Raw genomic sequence first — 20,672 nt, 5'->3', positions numbered from 1 at the left:
TACATCCAAACCAATACGAATAGAGAATCTTATTTCACACCTGTTTAAAAGACAAATCTTGGCATGCTATGTGCCCTATTCTGAACTTTGCTGTACTATACCTTGGGTACCCTTCCATATTAGTTTATAAAATCTCTCATTTTTTAGGGTTGCACAGTGTTTTATTTCTGTGGATGTATTATTGTTTATTTAGTCACCGTGTGATGGACGTTTGGGTTGCTTAAGACCTTTTGTTACTGCAGAAATGACGTGGTGGATAACTTTTGTACAGTTATTGTTTCACATGTGTGCAGTGTAACTGAAGGAAAAATTCCCTAAAGTGGAATTACTAGAAGTGCAGAGGTGGATATAGTTGTTATTTTGATTGATATTACCAATTTGCGCTCCGTATTTCTCTACTGCCTACCACCTTCAAAGGACGGGAGTACATTTTTTTCTCATAGCCTTACCCACAACCTTTTGGATATTTGTCAATCTGATAGATAAAATCTGAGGGGTATCGAAGTGTAGTTTTCACTTGCATTTTGCTTACTGTGCAAAAGTATGAGCAGCTTCTCATGTGTTTAAGACCCATTTGTATTTCCTTTTTCAAAGTACCCATTCATATTCTTTGCCCATGCTTCTACTGGGTTGTTGACTTTTTTTTTTTTTTGCTTGCTTATTTTTAGCAGCTATTTACATTTTAGGGAGGTTAGCCTATTGTCTATAATATAAAATGCAAATATTATTCCCAGGTTGTTGATCGTGGTGTGCTTTTGACTTTCTTGATAGTGGTGTGCTACATGGAAGACTTTTTAATGTGCAGGCATACCTTGAAGATACTGCGGGTTCAGTTTCAGACCACTGCATAAAGCTAATATCGCAATAAAGTTAGTAACACGAATTTTTTTGGTTTCCCAGTGCACATAAAAAGCTGCTGCTTTATCAACTAACTTTATGTAATATTCTGAGTCCTTTGTTGTCAGGTCAACAATCTTCACAGTATCTTCACCAGGAGTAGATTCCATCTCAGGAAAACATTTTCTTTGCTCATCCGTTGAAAGTTTCATCGTGCAATTAAGTCACATCTTCAGGCTCCACTTCTAATTCTAGTTCTCTTGCTGTTTCCATCATAGCTACAGTTAGCTCTCCCATGAAGTCTTGAACCCCTCAAAGTCATAAAATAATTTTCATATTTTTCCTTTGAGTTTTTATAGATTTATTATTCACATTTACAACTTCTAATTTACTAATATAAAAATAACGAAGTTAATTCACTTTGCTTTGAGCTAAATTTGTCATTAAGTTATAGAATTATTTGTTTTCTATGAAAAATATTTTATTCTTTTATTTAAGAGCTTCATTGAGGTATGATCAATATACAACGAACTACACATATTTAATGCACACTGTTCGATGCATTTAGAGGTGAGGATGCTATATTTAACTCTTCTTTTTCAATGATTCTGTTCCCATTTTTCAGAACTTTCGCTCAAATTTGTACTTAAATAAACCCTTATTTTCACACTAATTAAAAGAGTCAACCTTATCTCCTAGATGGGAAAACGTACGATGCTTTTGTGTCTTACCTAAAAGAATGTCGGCCCGAGAACGGAGAGGAGCACACCTTTGCTGTGGAGATTTTGCCCAGGGTGTTGGAGAAGCATTTTGGGTATAAGTTATGCATATTTGAACGGGATGTGGTGCCTGGAAGAGGTAAGAAAGGAAATATCAGATAGAAAACTAGTGGAGTTTTCATCTTTAACTTCATCTTTACTTTTAGAAGATGAAGAGCTTAGCCTTACAGAAGGCTATTCTGCTTGCTTAAAAACAAACAAATGAAGTAGTCCTCTAAACCAGAAATAACCAGCTAAATCAATACAAGCAGTAGTGAGAAGATGAGAAGATTGCACTGTTTCCAAAAATGGCCTCTTGGGGACCTGGTCTCTTCACCTGGCTTCACAGTTCTCTGAGTCTTGGAGAAAGGAAGTGGGCATTCCATTCTCAGAAGCAGGTCCAGAATCATTATCATGAGGCATTTATTTAGAAATACCCCACAGTAAGAATACCTCTTTTGATGATATTTTGTACAGCAGAACCAGTTCTTAATTTAATATGTGATCCTTTGGACTATAAAACAGGTTAATTCTTACCAGAAAATGTTTCTTCTTTATCGCGTTAACATTGGTGAGAAAGTTGAAGTAGAAATTAGGACTGATGGCAAAGGATGAATAAAAGGAGATTGGTGGTTCCTAGAATAATTTAGTTGTGAAATTTTATTTTTTAATTAATATGTGAATACAAATGTCTATAACACATATATTGAAGTATATTACAGTCAAAATCAAAGAAATTTAGTAACATTTCCATGTTTTCTCTGAAAGTCCTGCAGAGCTTTGAAGTCTTCCAGAGATTTGGAATCTGGTGTCAAATTATGTTGGATGCTGACGCATCACAGATGATGCAATACAGATGTCTTCATAGTTACCATCACTCATTCATTCATCCAACATTTACTGAGCACCATCCTTGTGCCAAATTCTAAGCTGGGCATTTAGGACAGAGTAGGAAATAAGAAACAGTTGTGTTTTTTTTTTTTTCCCTCCTGGGTTACAAATTAAGAAGGGAAAATATTACAAATCAGAAATAGAGAATACTTTTTAGTAATAGATAACTTCTCAAAAGGAATAATATGCCAAATTGTCAGATGCATTCAACACTGTGATATTTTTGTGCATCACTCTTTGTATCTAAGAAGACATTCTGTCACGTACAAAGTATTTCTGCTTGACTTTACATCGATTACATCAATTTTATTATATTGGGGTTGGCCCAAAAGTTCATTTGGGTTTCTCCGGAAGATGTTACAGAAAAAGCCAAAAGAACTTTTGGGCCAACCCAATATTTCCATTATTTTTCTAGGAGTCATTTTAAAAACAGATTTCTTCTTAGTTTTTAAATAAAAATAAAGAATGTTTGTATATTTGATATGATTAGTTTTGGCTAAGAACTCTATCTGAGGAGGGCTAGAGGTCTAGAACCTGCTAGAGGTCTTGGCAGTGTTCCATCCATAGGTCAGGTCCTGCCTGCCACTCTTATTGAAACATCTCTACACATATGTTCATGTGTGGTCTGTGGCTGCTTTTGAGTTACAACAGCAGAGTTGAGTAGCTGTGACAAAGACTGTATGACCCACAAAGGCTAAAATATTTACCACCTGGCCCCTTTACAGGAAAAAATTTAGCAACCTGTGGTCTAGAATAATGGCAGGATTTTGTAAAAAAATTTTTAATTCAAATTTTACCATGTTCCACCATCCATGTAAAGAGGCAAGATAGTGGAATGTTTAGGAACATACACTCCAGAACCAGACCACTTGGGTTCAGATTCTGGTTCTGCCATTTACTAGCCACGTGACTCTGGGCAAGTTACTTAACCACTCTGCTTTGGCTTCTTCATCTGTAAAATGGGGGTGATCACAATACTTTCTTCATAGGGTCATTATGATGATTAAATGAGTTAATATACATAAAATATTTAGAAGAAGGTATGGCACAGAAAAAGTGCCAAGTAGGTATTCATTATATCATTGTGTAGATGATTGCTTTTTTAATAGGCATATAAAGTTGAGAATTAATGGTTTATCTCAGAGAAAAACTTACTAGTGAATTTGAGTTAATACAAAATAGGACTGTGCAAAATGATTTTTTTTTTTTTTTTTTTGCGGTACACGGGCCTCTCACTGCTGTGGCCTCTTCTGTTGCGGAGCACAGGCTCCGGACGCGCAGGCTCAGCGGCCATGGCTCACGGGCCCAGCCGCTCTGCGGCACGTGGGATCTTCCTGGACCGGGGCACGAACCCGCATCCCCTGCATCAGCAGGCGGACTCTCAACCACTGCGCCACCAGGGAAGCCCTGTGCAAAATGATTTTAATCTCATGCCCACCCTTTCAGTTTTCTTAATCTGCCACTTCTCGTATTTTCAGCTGTTGTTGATGAAATCCATTCATTGATAGAGAAAAGCCGACGACTGATAATTGTCCTGAGTAAAAGTTATATGTCTAATGAAGTCAGGTATGAACTTGAAAGTGGACTCCATGAAGCACTAGTGGAAAGGAAAATTAAAATCATCTTAATTGAATTTACACCAGTCGGTGACTTCACCTTCTTGCCTCAATCACTGAAGCTTTTGAAATCCCACAGAGTTCTGAAGTGGCAGGCTGATAAGTCTCTGTCTTATAACTCAAGGTTCTGGAAGAATCTTCTTTATCTGATGCCCGCAAAAGCAGTCAAACCATATAGAGAAGAAGCAGAAGTCTTGCCTGTTTTTTCGCAGCCCTGATCTTCAGAAAAGCTGAGCAGAAGAAAGAACTCTTGACACTTTGGGGACTGAGTGTATGAGCCTGTTGATAATGAAGGGCATTATTCAAATATTTAACTCTACTCTGTGAATGTCCTAGTCACAGTCTGAAGATGAAACTTGTCATTAGGTTGCCGGGGATAGGACTAAACATTGAGCTATAGTCGTGGGCTCTCAGAAGACCCTGGAATTCAACAGAAATGGGTCTCCTGTTTCTCCCTCTTCCATAACTGGATGCAGGCACTCTGCTCAATCCCATTCAGCAACTGTGAGACTGCACACGGTGCAGAATAACTTAGGCCTTAAAATAAGGGCACGTCTTTAAGAGATTTTTAATGCTAACAATTGAACTGAAGGATTTTAAGTTCACAAAGTCGCATTTCTCTATGAGCCAGTAGGTGACACAGGAACTGGAATGGTGCCTTCACGAACCCACAATAGCTCCCTACCTCTAAACACCTCTGACAGTGCCTGGGATGCGGGGTGCAGGGTGGGGCTCTGGGAGAACCGACAGGGCTGCGAGCAGAGCAGGGAGCGAGGTGTGAGCTGCTGTAACAGGGCCTCAGCCTCAGAGCACGTGCATTAATGTATCCTGGCTACAGCTGCAGACCTACAGTTCTTGAAACCCCACTAAGATGCTGCAGAGGGCTTGCTTAATTGGACCTATTTGTGGGAACTTCTTAAAAAGAACTCAAAACAACTTTTTAATCTTTCATGCCAGACACAAGTTTTAATTCAAATAATTTTCTGGGTCTTTCCAAAAAATGGTCTAAAACATTTGTTGATTCTGCATGAAGGTTTAGACACAGGATGGGTGCCAGATCAGATGAGTTATTCAACAGCCAAAAAAGGATGGTTACTTGCTTGATTTTTAAAAGGCGACAGATTTTAAATGCCCTTTGGGTGGAGGCAGCATGGCAGCCAAGACACTTGAGCTCAAATCCCGGGTTTACCACTTCCTCTGTGATCTCCGGAAACTCTTCTAACTCATCTGTGATGCAGTTTCCTCATCTGTAACATTAGAATTTATAAGAACTGTACAGGGGGACTAAGTGAATAAATACAAATGAAGCTCTTACAACAGTTCTTGACACAAACTTAACGCTCAATAAGTGTTGGTATTGCTACGTTTGTTATTGTTATTAGTTATCACCTAGGTCAGTTATTTAGCCGTGGAAAGAGAACAAGATCTGGAAAGGAAGGCAGTTTTGACTTGAGGCGATTCATTCTTACAGAGAGGCATAGAGGAGCAGCACATCAGCATATCTGCATTGGACGTCTGCAACTTTTCACACTGGAAGACATATATCTGTCTCCTTAGTACTGGGCCTTCTTGACGGCCTCAGAGGTCTGTTCATGAAAGTCACTGAGTGAGTGATAAATAGCGTGCAGCCTTACAGAGAAAGGAAAGAGCTGGGTAAGTTTGGAAGGCTGGTTAGAAGATATGGGTGTGGCATGAATGTTCCAGAAAAATTTAAAGCAGAGACTGTTTAAAACAGCTGTGGTACTACTCTATATAAAGTAGATAATCAACAAGGACCTACCGTATAGCACAGGGAACTCTACTGAATGTTCTGTAATAACCTATATGGGAAAAGGGTCTAAAAAAGAACGGATCAGGTGAATCACTTTGCTGTACACCTGAAACTAACAGAACATTGTAAATCAACTATACTCCAATATAAAATAAAAAAAAAAATAAAATCAGGCAACTTAAATAATAAAACAGCTGTGGTAGATACTACTGAAAATCAAAGAAAAATGAGATTTTCATCAGATTTTCAGTATAAGAAAGTGGTCTAATTTTTGTAGCACTTAAAATTTTGCATGCTAGTTGGATGGCTAAAAAAAGTAAAGGAATTTAATTACTAAGAAGATTTATATGTGAAAATATATGGTCGTGAGAAATTTTATTGCTATCATCATAGTCTCTAATAGAATGATCTGCTTTTCTTTTTTATTATGTATGATTTAAATACATTAAATGTATTTTGTATTAAATATGTTAAATGTATACAGTAAATATATGCTTTAAAATACATTAATGAACCATTGGTCTCGTGCCTTTATTTTTGAAAAATCTCGACATCTTTTTCACTTAGTTTAAAATTTCAGGGGCTTCCCTGGTGGCACAGTGGTTGGGAGTCCGCCTGCCGATGCAGGGGACACGGGTTCGTGCCCCGGTCCGGGAAGATCCCACATGCCGCGGAGTGGCTGGGCCCATGAGCCATGGCCACTGGGCCTGCGCGTCTGGAGCCTGTGCTCCGCAAAGCGAGAGGCCACAGCGGTGAGAGGCCTGCGTACCGCAAAAAAAAAAAAAAAAAAAAAAAAAAATTTCAATCCCTCAGTCTCAACATAGATTCCCACCTTTTAAAATGAGATATGGGTCATTCAAAATGAATGCTTGGATCTATCTTTTCTTATGTCAAATTACTTCGTACCTACCTTCTTTAAAATCCATCCAGGAGCAAAAGAAGAATTCCATTCCCTCTCACAAGGCCACCCAATATCCAGCACAAATATTAGGTCTTCACGTGCCGGTTAACTCATGTGCATATTTTAAAATTTAAATGCCAAGCATTTCCAATCAGGACCAGTACCTAACTTTTATTGATAGAATAATGTCATTCTCTTCTATGACTTCAAATGTCCTTACACTGTGGAGTCCATTTCAGAGAATCAGTGAACAACCAGCTGTCTAAGATGTATAAAGAAACAACCCATGTATGTCTATTATATGCTGGAAACATTTATTAAATTCGAGTTATACTCTCGTAAAGCAGAGAGAGACCTTATTACCCACATATTCTAAACCCAGGAACCTGAGACATGGTCTGTCCAGGGACTTGACCTGGGTATGCAATTAGCTAGTGTGGCCAGGCTGGGGCAGAGAGGGATACCGTCTCCTCTCTGGAATTGCCTGTTGCAGGGAGACCAGGTAAGTTGTGGGAGGCTGTAGGCACTTTCCTGGGGAGGCACCTTGTACTAGGAGGGTCTAGAACAGTCTTGCAGAGAGGAAGCAGGGCTGCTTAGGACTGGCTCTCAGGAGGTTAAAAGAGTACGAGGGCTCTTCTAGGCTACTAGGGTAAGGATGGAGGGAGAATAGTACTCAAATCCTCCACAGGATGGAAGTGTACACGTGACTGTGGCATCTGCTGAGGTAGGGGGAGTTAAGAGCCCTGAGAGGTACTGGGAGCTCATCCTGAGTTGATGCTGAGTGGTTGACCAGCTGGCTGCAGAGGAGTGTCAGCAAGGCTCAGAGTGGGTGCACCTCCTTGCAGCCATCAACATGCTTGTCTGAACCGGGGACGCGGGCAAAACCGAGTTGAATCAAAGCTTTAAATACTCAGAGGAAATAGTTCATCAACCTGGCACGAGTGCACCTCTTGAGGGAGGAGAGCTGGGGTTTGGGGGAAGCCATCTTTCTGAGCAGAAGCTACTCTGAGAAACGGGGTCAGGGCCAAGAAGTTGTGGCCAGGCCACGACTCTAACAGGAAACGGGCTGTGTGCGCTGTGGGCAGGACACTGAGTGCTTCAGCCCCACCTGCGCGCCGCACTGATAGCGATCGCAGAGTCCAGCCTGGGAGTGCTGAGACCAATGCCTACTTTTCTGTGAGAGGCTTGTGAAAACCAGCTTTCATCTCTTTGCAGCCTACCTTGTGGTTGCACATACCATCCGGGGAACGTGATACCCCATTTAAACAATTGCTACAACTCGATGTGCAAGTTTAATCATTCATGGTGGCCGTGTTAAAATCGACTTTCAAATTGGGTTTCAGGAGTCCCAGGTCTCTTCAGACGTGCCTTAGCGACCATCCCGGGCAGTGGGCGCATGTGTGCCTGGTCCCAGCCCTCTCCCCACCTCCCATTCCTTCCAAATATCAGTACTTCAACAGGAGTAGCGCTGCTCTTACCCATTTTTATGTTGAGATTCCACATAACAATTTTATTTGGCAAAATCAAACACCTCTGAATAGGCCATGGTTTAGATGTAATGAACATAATCCTCCCTGGCTAGTTTAAACAGAAATGGTTATAGAATTGTTCAGAAAGGGGAAGAAATAGACTCTAGTCTATTCTTCCAAGGATATAGTCCAAAGTCACCCAGAAAAACACTGGGCTGCCAAGAGCTGCTGATCCTGCCACAGACAGGAAGAAATCTCTGGAATCATGAAGATTCTGCTGCAGATGTCAGCTCAGACCATCCTGCAGGCTAGCTGTGGAGCTGCTGAGAGCTAAAAAAAACCAACTGCTTCTGTTCACCCAACTGAGTCCACCAGCAGCAACTTAGTTATTCCTTTGCTTTATCCCACAATATACACAATAGCCTCAGAAGGATGATGATACGAACAACGCCATCAATATTTTGTCGACTAAAAACAGTTCAAGATTTTGGGGGGACTGTTTTATGCCTTGAGAACCTCCCATTAGAATGTAAAGCCAAGTCGGTGTGTCCTAAAGTCATGTGAAATGATTCCTCTTGACGTAGTTTTGCTGACTCAGTATACAGTTAGATTTATTTCTTTTATTGTGCTTTTTTAGGAATTGCTGCTTAAATTGTATTTTGTTTTATAATAATGCAAAATATTTACATCCTTCTAAGAGCAAATCTGCAAAATAAGGTATATGCAGAGAAGTCCATCTTCTACCCTTCTTGTTCTCCCCTTCCCCACAGGTAAACCTTTCTAAAAGTGATGTTGATTTACCCTTCCGTTTTGTAATATAATTAAATAGGCATACATATTTAATCTCCCCACGTCTTACAGATAAATCGTAGTGTATTAACTACAATTTTTCCACCTTGCTTTTCCCACTCAATATATTCCAGAGATCACTCCCTAACTGTATATGGAGCTGTTTCTCATTCTTAGAGTTACGTGGTACACCATTGTGTGGCTTGGTTATACTATAGTTTATACAGCCAATCTCAGATGTTTCCAGTCTTTTGCTATTACAGATTATGTTGTAAAGAATTATGTTGTCTTATGCATGCATCTTTTTTATCTTTCTTTCTTTTTGGCCACGCTGCGGGCATGTGGGATCTTATTTCCCTGACCAGTGATCAAACCTGTGCTCCCTGCAATGGAAGTGTAGAGTCTTAACCACTGGAGTGCCAGGGAAGTCCCCTTATGCATGCATCTTTTCACATTTTTCAAGATTATTTTGGGGATAGATTCCAAATGTAGAATACATGGGTCAGAGGGCAATGTACATGTAATTTTGCTGGATATTGCCATATTCCTTTTCGTAGGGGTAAAGTAATATCATTTTCCATTCCCATCAGCAATGTAAGGAGAGCTAGCCCCTTAGCTTTTGTCAATTTTACTGTAGCGATGTTGATCTTTTTCATCCCTGTTGTTGAAAGGTCTTTACATATTAGAACTAAGACATTGTGATGTAAGTTGCAAATATTTTTCTTTCCCACTTTGTCCCTTGTGTTTTTAACTTTGCTTTTGATATTTACCCATTCCCTGATTATAGAGGAATTCACCCATATTTCCAATACTCATAGAGATTAATTTTTAAAATTTAAATCTTCAATCCATTTGGAATTTGTACTGGTGTGCAGTGCAAGGAATGAATCCATTGAATCATTTTTCAGATGACAGTCCATTTACCACAATACTACGTTTTTACTTTTACCCACTGATTTGAGATGCCCCTTCTAACTTATACTCAATTTCCATTTCCTATTAGATCTATTTCTGGACTATCTAGTCTATTCTATTGGTCAACTTGCTATTCATGTGGTAATACCACACTGTTTCAGTTGCAGAGACTTTAAAACATATTTTAATATCTTGTAGGGGCTATGTCCCTAACCTCACCCCAAAGCTCCTATTTTTCAGTGATTTCCTGACTTTTTGTGCATGTTTTTTTCTTCCAAATGAACTTTATAATTAGTATGCTTAACTCCTGGAAAAAAAAAACTGATGACATTTTATTGAGTTCACATTAAGATTTTAAATTAATATAGGGAGGATCAACTTATTTTTGAGATGCGTCTTCCTAGCCAAGAACATAGGATGTCTCTCCACTTGTTCAAATATGCATTTGGTTCATTCAGGATTGTTTTATAGTTTTACTCATGGAGATTTTGGATATTTCATGTTAAGTTTGGACTATTTTGCTATCAAAATGGTGTCTTCTCTTTGGTGATCTTCTAATTTGTTTTTACATATATACACTAAGGCAATTGAAATATCTCAAAATTGAAGGACATGAGTTTCTAGATTGAAAGGGCTACCAATTTCCCAGCAAAACAGAGAATCACTTCCAAACTTGGAAGGAAAAGTGATGTGCTCCCTGCAGCCTTATACTCAAACAATTATTCTCCAATATGAGGCCAAAATAGAGATTTTCAGACATGTAAGCCCTCAAAATATTTACTTCCCATGTACCTTGTGTCTGAGGTCTACTGGAAGAGGTGCTTCTCCAAAAAAGAGAACATCCTCTAAGAAGGCTCAGAAATAAGGGATCCAACTTAGGAGAGTGGTAAAAAGTTTCTCCAGGCTGACGGTAAATGGAAATCCCAGGATGGCAATTGAGAGCAAGTTCCAGATAGACCGTTTTCAGGAAGAAGACAGATTTCCCAGTGTGGTTAACGCATTGAGAGGTCATTTACATTTCTAGTGGAAAGTTGAGGAATGAGTTAATGATAAATATAGAGAAATTTAATCAAATGAAGAAAAATAATTATTAGCTTCTAGTGAAACAAAAGTTGGTATACGAAAAGAGATGTAGTCAAATGGCATTATATGGCTCAGCCATAAATAGTATTTACCTGTAACAATGGTGTAAATATTCAACATTTATTTAACTAAAATTATGGTATAACTATATTTGGAGGCAGGATAGGAGGGAAAATGTGTTTGTGGTAGTGGTGGTGTTGGGGAGTAAATCACACCTTTCATTGTTAGGAAGTCAACAGATTATATCTAAAACTTTGTTCAAAGTCAAGGTTCTTAGAAAGGCAGGCTATGCTTTGCTTTCTCATTAATCCCTGGTCCATTTGCTGCAATATCTCCCATACTCTGCAGTCCAGGACGTCTGCAGGCTCTGGATCCCCAGCTCTAATGGAAACTCTTCAACCTCACTTGACTTCTATGTTGTAGTCAACACTAGTCACCCCAGTTTTCTTCTGAAACCTCCTTGGATTTGTGAAAAGATTCCCTCCTGGTTTTCATAGCCCCATTTTCATATTCCCTTTTCATACTGTTTGGTGGTTTCTCTTTCTCTGTTCCATGCCACCCCTCCCTTAAAATTTTCCAGGGTCCCTTTCTGGAATCTTCTTTCCTTCTCATGCCGCATATTATCCTTGCCCATTGCTTTAGCAAACCTAAAGAGGAAAAAATCCCTCTTCCCATCTATGGTCTATTTTCTGAGCTCTAGAATCACACATTCAGGTCTACTTTGGGTAACTTTATCTAGAAACATACATAACATCTAAAACTCAACTATTTATACTGAATTGATTCTAGTTTCCCAAAGCCTATACCTCTGTTTTGGTTTTACGAACCCATTTTCTACCTGATAAAAATGGTAGAACCATTTTCTTCCAAGCAGGAAACTGAAGGTCACCTATATTAATTCTCTTTCTCCCATGTTTCATATTCAGTCAGGAAGTTCTACCCTGGACCTGTGTTCTCTATAATAGCTTCTTAGCAGCTGCTTTACATATGTCCCTTACTAACGCCTGCAAAAACAGGTGAGTAGATGCTTTTGACGGAGCTTAAAGAAGTTCTTTTCTGTTTGCTGTTCTGTTTACTGCAAGTTTCTCAGTCATCAGCTGAGAATGAGGATGAGGGGGGAAACTTTAGAAGAAAGGAAGAAATATGAAGTTGTTTTCTAGGAAAATAAGATACTGAGTGAAGTAGAGAAATATAGCATGGCTGCTAACAAGTATTAGAGTCTCCCTCAGGTTATGGAGACCAGTCAGCATGCCTGCGTGTTTCCTCCAGCCATGTTCAGTTGTGTATGTTCAACTAAGGAAGAGAGTTAGTAATTTTTAAGCTAATGCGATAAAATAAGAGAGTGTCAAGTGAACTAAAGGTATAGGTAAGCGACTGATAATAATGCACGACAATAAAACTTAAGTTGGAAAATGCGTGTATAGAGGGTGTCGTTGAAGATTTGGTTAGAGCAATATAAGTTTCTTCTGTGACCACATGATTGTCACAAATGAATTGTTATCACAGTGTTTCAGGGAGTAAGATGATAGGATGCTTGAAACGGAGATTATTGAGGCATGTCAAATACTAGTAATGGCAGGTGTAGGAATAAATGCCTGAGGTAGGTGTGGAAGTCAAGACATTTGGAAGAGAAGGAAGTTAAAGAATCGAGAGACCAGAGTGTTCCATGGATCATCTATGTGAATACTAAAATTACCAAGAATCAAAACAGGGAGGGTTCTGGTGAGCATAAGAATAAGTGGGGGGACTAAACTCTTCAGAGAATGTGAAACTGAGAGGAACCCTGCGGGGCTTTCCCAGGAACAGACTCCTGTGTCCTCCGCCTCTTGTTGGTAGAGCTTTATCTTCCTAGGCTTTCCCTGAGTTCCAAAGAGCAAATTTAATCAGAGAAGCAAGAAAATGCAAAAACAAAGGAAAGCAGTCAAGCAAGACAAAATAATAATAGTTTAGCCATAAAATTAGGTCAAGGACTTTTAGTTCTTCCTCAAGGGCTAGTTATTTTGCAGATACTAAAGCCCCCACCAGGTGGAGAAAGTTAACTGCAAGCTGACCACCAGCATGGGGACCTCAGACACTTTGGAACCAGAAGGTTGATGATTGAGATTTCCAAAGCATGACCTGTTACCTCACCGCCAGCTAATCAGAGAATTGTACACGAGCTGATCTCATACCCTGAGACTCTCTCCCTTCACTTTGTCCTTAGAAACACTTCCCTGATAGCCACCAGAGAATTCAGGTCTTTGGAGCACAAGCTGCCTGTTCTCCTTGCTTGGTACCCTGCAATGAATGCTGTTCTTTCCTTCACCACAACCTGGTATAAGTAGACTGGCTTTGCTGCATGTAGACCCAAGTTCTGTTTAGTAACAAATGCAGCAGTGTGACCAGAGGTTTGGGGACAACCTCAACAAGGTGAGTAATGGGTGGTATTACAGGGTGAGGACATGCTATTCAAAGCTGGGGATTTTTAGGGAGGAGGGAGTATAATGGCTGGAAATCAGTGGCTCAAGGGGTCTGGGAGAGAAAACAACCACAATTTAAGTGGGCTGTTAGGGAAACAATGTCCTTGGGAGAGAGTCAAATAGCAATGGTGAGAAAGGGGTAAGAAAGTCCAGGGAAGAGTTTGAAGATATGACAAATGATCAATTTAACTATCTACAAATGAGGTTAGAAAAAAATTAATTAAAATTCAGAGAAATCCCTCTGGGAGACATCCCCAAGTCTGTAGTTTGGCTAAGAGCCTGTCTCCTGTGGTCCACTGTGCATACCTCTATTTAGCATTTACCATCTAAGAAATGATCTTCAGAGGTCCAGTCCCTCTTTGACCAGCCTAACTGTTCACAGTTACCAGAAAAAGATCTTGCCTATAGTAGATGGTTAGCAAATGTTTGTTAGATTAAACTTATTACTGTCCACTGTAATTATTTACCTTTTCCCCCAAATATGAACTCTTTGAGTGTAGAGCGTGTGTATTTTATTTATCCTTGTATCATGTTTCTGATACAATAATAGACACACATAAAATGCTTGGAACCATGAATGCACAGAATAGATTCATTTTGGTTTCTCCCAGCAATTTACTCCAAGTGAAATAGAATTCATTTATCCAACGGTAATATTATATGTTTCAGTTATTTATTGCTATCTAACAAATCACCCCAAAACTTAGTTGCTTAAACATTGACAGTTTGTTATTTCTTACAATTCTGCAATCTAGATTGGACTCCATTGGACCATTTTTCTGCTCCATGTGGTGTCTGCTGGGGCTGGAACATCTAATATATTCTTCACTCACACATGTAGACTAAGATGGTTGGAGCAACTGGAGTATGACCAGACAGCTCACTCTCTCTCTCTCCTCATGTTTTTACAACTAGCTTTTACAACTACTTGAGCTTCCTTACAGCAAGGTGATCTCAGAACACTTGGACAAGAAATATTGTATCTGGCCTCCAAGAGAAAGCTGAAGACCTTTAAAAAAACTACATCCAGATGGGCACTTCCACTGCATTTTGTTGGTCAAAGCAAGTCACAAATTCAACCTAGATCCAAGAACAGGAACAATAGACTCCACCCCTCGACATGCACAACAATGCACGCGAAGGACCAGAGGAACTGATGGCAGCAATTTTTGGAGACTATCCCCACAATGCCTGTAGGAGGGTATTCTGTCTCCTGCAAACTCGATTAAAGTGATCAAACTGGCTTTAGGAATCACCTCTCTAAACAACTTTAGACTCAACTTCAAGGTCTGCATCAGGATCTCTGAAGCTTCAGAAGGATAGCTCCCACACCCCAACTCACCTGAATCAAGTTCAAATCAATAGGTATTGAATACCGGTCATAGACAACCCCTTACGTTTAGCCTTTTCCTTCCATCTTAGCCACATCTCTTCCCAGGTCTCTTGCCTTTATTCTTTTTTTTTTTATCATTCATCTTCCATGGATTTTATTTATTTTTTTAAAACATCTTTATGGAGTATAGTTGCTTTACAATGTTGTGTTAGTTTCTGCTATATAACAAAATGAATCAGCTATATGCATATGTATATCCCCATATGCCCCCCACTTGCATCTCCCTCCCACCCTCCGTATCCCACCCCTCTAGGTGCTCACGAAGGCACTGAACTGATTTCCCTATGCTATGCAGCTGCTTCCCACTAGCTATCTATTTTATATTTGATAGTGTATATATGTCAGTGCTATTCTCTCACTTCGTCCCAGCTTACCCTTCCCCCTCCCTGTGTCCTCAAGTGCATTCTCTATGTCTACGTCTTTATTCCTGTCCTGCCCCTAGGTTCATCAGGACCATTTTCTTTTTAGATTCCATATGTACACTTTAGCATACAATTTCATTTCATTTCATTTTATGGCTGAGTAATATTCCATTGTATATATGTGCCACATCTTCTTTTTCCATTCATCTGTTGATGGACACTTAGGTTGCTTCCATGTCCTGGCTATTGTAAATAGAGCTTCAGTGAACATTGTGGTACATGACTCTTTTTAAATTATGGTTTTCTCAGGGTATATGCCCAGTAGTGGGATTGTTGCATCATATGGTAGTTCTATTTTTAGTTTTTTAAGGAATCTCCATACTGTTCTCCATAGTAGCTGTATCAATTTACATTCCCACCAACAGTGCAAGAGGGTTCCCTTTTCTCCACACCCTCTCCAGCATTTATTATTTGTAGATTTTTTGATGATGGCCATTCTGACCGGTTTGAGGTGATATCTCATTGTAGGTTTGATTTTCATTTCTCTAATGATTAGTGATGTTGAGCATCCTTTCATGTGTTTGTTGGCAATCTGTATATCTTCCTTGGAGAAATGTCTTTTTAGGTCTTCTGCCCAGTTTTGGATTGGGTGTTTGTTTTTTGAATATTGAGCTGCATGTGCTGCTTGTAAATTTTGGAGATTAATCCTTTGTCAGTTGCTTCATTTGCAAATATTTTCTCCCATTCTGAGGGTTGTCTTTTTGTTTTGTTTATGTTTTCCTTTGCTGTGCAAAAGCTTTTAAGTTTCATTAGGTCCCATTTGTTTACTTTTGTTTTTATTTCCATTTCTCTAGGAGGTGGGTCAAAAAGGATCTTGTTGTAATTTATGTCATGGAGTGTTCTGCCTATGTTTTCCTCTAAGAGTTTGATAGTGTCTGGTCTTACATTTCAGTCTTTAATCCATTTTGAGTTTATTTTTGTGTATGGTGTTAGGGAGTCTTCTAATTTCATTCTTTTACATGTAGCTGTGCAGTTTTCCCAGCACCACTTATTGAAGAGGCTGTCTTTTCTCCATTGTATATTCTTGCCTCCTTTATCAAAGATAAGGTGACCATAGGTGCATGGGTTTATATCTGGGCTTTCTAACCTGTTCCATTGATCTATGTTTCTGTTTTTGCACCAGTACCGTACTGTCTTGATTACTGTAGTTTTGTAGTATAGTCTGAAGTCAGGGAGTCTGATTTCTCCAGCTCCGTTTTTCTTTCCCAAGATTGCTTTGGCTATTCGGGGTCTTTTGTGTTTCCATACAAATTGTGAAATTTTTTGTTCTAGTTCTGTGAAAAATGCCATTGGTATTTTGATAGGGATTGCATTGAATCTGTAGATTGCTTTGGGTAGTAGAGTCATTTTCACAATGTTGATTCTTCCAATCAAGAACATTGTATATCTCTCCATCTGTTTGTATTGTCTTTTCTTTCATCAGTGTCTTACAGTTTTCTTCATATAGATCTTTTGCCTCCTTAGGTAGGTTTATTCCTAGGTATTTTATTCTTTTTGTTGCAGTGGTAAATGGGAGTGTTTCCTTAATTTCTCTTTCAGATTTTTCTTTGTTTGTGTATAGGAATGCTAGAGATTTCTGTGCATTGATTTTGTATCCTGCTACTTTACCAAATTCGTTGATTAGCTCTAGTAGTTTTCTGGTAGCATCTTTAGGATTCTCTATGTATAGTATCATGTCATCTGCAAACAGTGACAGTTTTACTTCTTTTTTTCTGATTTGGATTCCTTTTATTTCTTTTTCTTCTCTGATTGCCATGGCCAAAACTATGTTGAATAATAGTGGTGAGAGTGGGCACCCTTGTCTTGTTCCTGATCATACAGGAAATGTTTTCAGTTTTTCACCATTGAGAATGATGTTGGCTATGGGTTTCTCATATATGGCCTTTAATATCCTGAGATAGGTTCCCTCTATGCCCACTTAATGGATAGTTTTTATCATAAATAGATGTTGAATTTTGTTGAAAGCTTTTTCTGCATCTACTGAGATGATCATATGATTTTTATCCTTCAGTTTGATAACATGGTGTATCACATTGATTGGTTTACATATATTGAAGAATCCTTGCATTACTGAGATAAACCCCACTTGATCATGATGTATGATCCTTTTAATGTGCTGTTGGATTCTGTTTGCTAATATTTTGTTGAGGATTTTTGCATCTATGTTCATCAGTGATATTGGCCTGTAGTTTTCTTTCTTTGTGACATCTTTGTCTGGTTTTGGTATCATTGTGATGGTGGTCTCACAGAATGAGTTTGGGAGTGTTCCTCCCTCTGCTATATTTTGGAAGAGTTTGAGAAGTTTAGGTATTAGCTATTCTCTAAATATTTGATAGAATTCACCTGTGAAGCCATCTGGTCTTGGGGTTTTGTTTGTTGGAAGATTTTTAATCACAGTTTCAATTTCAGTGCTTGTGATTGGTCTGTTTATATTGTCTATTTCTTCCTGGTTCAGTCTTGGTAGGTTGTGCTTTTCTAAGAACTTGTCCATTTCTTCCAGGTTGTCCATTTTATTGGCATATAGTTGCTTGTAGTAATCGCTCATGATCCTTTGTATTTCTGCAGTGTCAGTTGTTACTTCTTTTTCATTTCTAATTCTGTTGATTTGAGTCTTCTCCCTTTTTTTCTTGATGAGTCTGGCTAATGATTTCTCAACTTTGTTTATCTTCTCAAAGAACCAGCTTTTAGTTTTATTGATCTTTGCTATTGTTTCCTTCATTTCTTGTTCATTTATTTCTGACCTGGTCTTTATGATTTCTTTCCTTCTGCTAACCTTGGGTATTTTTTGTTCTTCTTTCTCTAGTTGCTTTAGGTGTAAGGTTAGATTGTTCATTTGAGATTTTTCTTGTTTCTTGAGGTAGGATTGTATTGCTCTAAACTTCCCTCTTAGAAGTGCTTTTGCTGCATCCCATAGGTTTTGGGTCGTTGTGTTTTCATTGTCATTTGTTTCTAGGTATTTTTTTATTTCCTCCTTGATTTCTTCAGTGATCTCTTGGTTATTTAGTAGCATATTGTTTAGCCTCCATGTGTTTGTATTTTTTACATTTTTTTCCTGTAATTGATACCTAGTCTCATAGCGTTGTGGTCAGAAAAGATACTTGGTACGATTTCAATTTTCTTAAATTTACCACAGCTTGATTTGTGACCCAAGATATGATCTATCCTGGAGAATGTTCCATGAGCACTTGAGAAGAAACTGTATTCTATTGTTTTTGGATGAAATATCCTATAAATACCAATTAAGTCCATCTGGTCTAATGTGTCGTTTAAAGCTGTGTTTCCTTATTTGTTTTCATTTTGGATGATTTGTCCACTGGTGAAAGTGGGGTGTTAAAGTCCCCGACTATTATTGTGTTACTGTTGATTTCTCCTTTTATGGCTGTTAGCATTTGCCTTATGTATTGGGGTGCTCCTATGTTCGGTGCATAAATATTTACAATTGTTATATCTTCTTCTTGGATTGATCCTTTTATCATTATGTAGTGGCCTTCTTTGTCTCTTGTAATAGTCTTTATTTTGAAGTCTATTTTATCTGATATGAGTATTGCTACTTCATCTTTCTTTTGATTTCCATGTGCATGGAATATCTTTTTCCATTCCCTCACTTTCAGTCTGGATGTGCCCCTAGGTCTGAAGTGGGTCTCTTGTAGACAACATATATACAGGTCTTGTTTTTGTATTGCTCCAATCTTTTGGTTGGAGCATTTAACCATTTACATTTAAGGTATGTATCGGTATGTATGTTCCTCTTACCATTGTCTTAATTGTCTTGGGTTTGTTTTTCTGGGTCTTTTCTTTCTCTTGGTGTTTCCTGCCTAGAGAAGTTCCTTTAGCATTTGTTGTAAAGCTGGTTTGGTGGTGCTGAATTCTCTTAACTTTTGTTTGTCTTTAAAGCTTTTAATTTCTCTGTTGAATCTGAATGAGATCCTTGCTGGGTAGAGTAATCTTTTTTGTAGGTTTTTCCCTTTCATCACTTTAAATATATCCTGCCACTCCCTTCTCGCTTGCAGAGTTTCTGCTGAAAGATCAGCTGTTAACTTTATGAGGATTCCCTTGTATGTTAGTTGTTGTTTTTCCCTTGCTGCTTTTAGTATTTTTTTCTTTGTATTTAATTTTTGATAGTTTGATTAATATGTGTCTTGTTGTGTTTCTCCTTGGATTTATCCTGTATGGGACTCTGCACTTCCTGGACTTGATTGACTATTTCCTTTCCCATGTTAGGGAAATTTTTGACTCTAATCTTTTCAAATATTTTCTCAGTCCCTTTCTTTTTCTCTTCTTGTTCTGGGACCCCTATAATTCGAATGTTGGTGTGTTTAATGTTGTCCCAGAGGTCTCTGAGACTGTCCTCAATTCTTTTCATTCTTTTTTCTTTATTCTGGTCTGCGGCAGTTATTTCCACTATTTTATTTTCCAGATCACTCATCTGTTCTTCTGCTTCAATTATTCTGCTATTGATTCCTTCTAGAGAAGTTTTAATTTCATTTATTGTGTTGTTCACCATTGTTTGCTCTTTAGTTCTTCTAGGTCCTTGTTAAATGTTTCTTGTATTTCCTCCATTCTATTTCTGAGATTTTGGATCATCTTTATTTGCATTACTCTGAATTCTTTTCCAGGGAGACTGCCTATTTCCTCTTCATGTGTTTGGTCTGGTGGGTTTTTACCTTGCTCCTTCATCTGCTGCATGTTTCTCTGTCTTGTCATTTTGTTTAATTTACTGTGTTTGGGGTCTCCTTTTCCCAGCCTGCAGGTTTAGAGTTCCCATTATTTTAAGTGTCTGCCCCTGTCACAGACACCCAGTGGGTGAGGTTGGTTCAGTAGCTTTTGTAGGCTTCCTGGTGGAGGGGACTGGTGCCTGTGTTCTGGGGGCTGGGGCTGGATCTTGTCCTTCTGGTGGGCAGGACACAGCCAGTGGTGTGTTTTGGGGTGTCTGTGAACTTAGTATGACTTTATCCTGCCTTTATTCTTATCACTGTGTTGCTCTCACGTGACTATGTAAGCCTGGAGCTTCATGTGCCCGGAATATCATTCAGCTGCTCCCTATGACCTGTGTTGAAGCAGGGCTGTAAAAAGCCTCATATCCTCTTGGAATCCTAGGCAGATTCGTGACCCAGGGCAGATATATTTTTTTGGTTCATTCCTAGTTATAAATGCTAATTCCCTCTTCTCTCTTCCACCTCAGGGAAACACTCATTTTGCCTTCATCCCAAAGCAAATGTAGTCTTCTTTTGTATTTTATGTTATCCTCTAGTTATGTGTAGAAGCAGCCCTGGAGCATTCATATGCTCAGAAGAATCAGCCTTCTCTTTGTTAGAATGTCAGCCTCTTGAGGATGGGTGATATCTAAGCTTAACCAAGTTGCTTTCTA

At 38.9% G+C, this 20,672-nt stretch overlaps 1 protein-coding gene across 3 annotated transcripts in view; it reads left to right on the top strand.

Moving 5' to 3' along the window:
- The window catches only part of IL18R1 (interleukin 18 receptor 1), a 40,027-nt gene extending 33,744 nt beyond the window's left edge, over window positions 1-6,283 (top strand). For all 3 annotated transcript variants that reach the window (XM_067704056.1, XM_067704055.1, XM_067704057.1), the window contains 2 exons: window positions 1,537-1,695; window positions 3,965-6,283. In XM_067704056.1, coding sequence (XP_067560157.1) covers window positions 1,537-1,695; window positions 3,965-4,320 — 515 coding nt within the window. In that variant the 3' untranslated portion in view covers window positions 4,321-6,283. The remainder of the gene's footprint in view (window positions 1-1,536; window positions 1,696-3,964) is intronic.
- Window positions 6,284-20,672: the final 14,389 nt, after the last annotated feature.

Source organism: Pseudorca crassidens, chromosome 14 (assembly GCF_039906515.1).
Source record: "Pseudorca crassidens isolate mPseCra1 chromosome 14, mPseCra1.hap1, whole genome shotgun sequence".
In the NCBI taxonomy this organism is placed as follows: Eukaryota; Metazoa; Chordata; class Mammalia; order Artiodactyla; family Delphinidae; genus Pseudorca; species Pseudorca crassidens.
The sequence above is the reverse complement of the archived record's forward strand: the minus strand, read 5'-3'. Positions and strand labels throughout refer to the sequence as shown.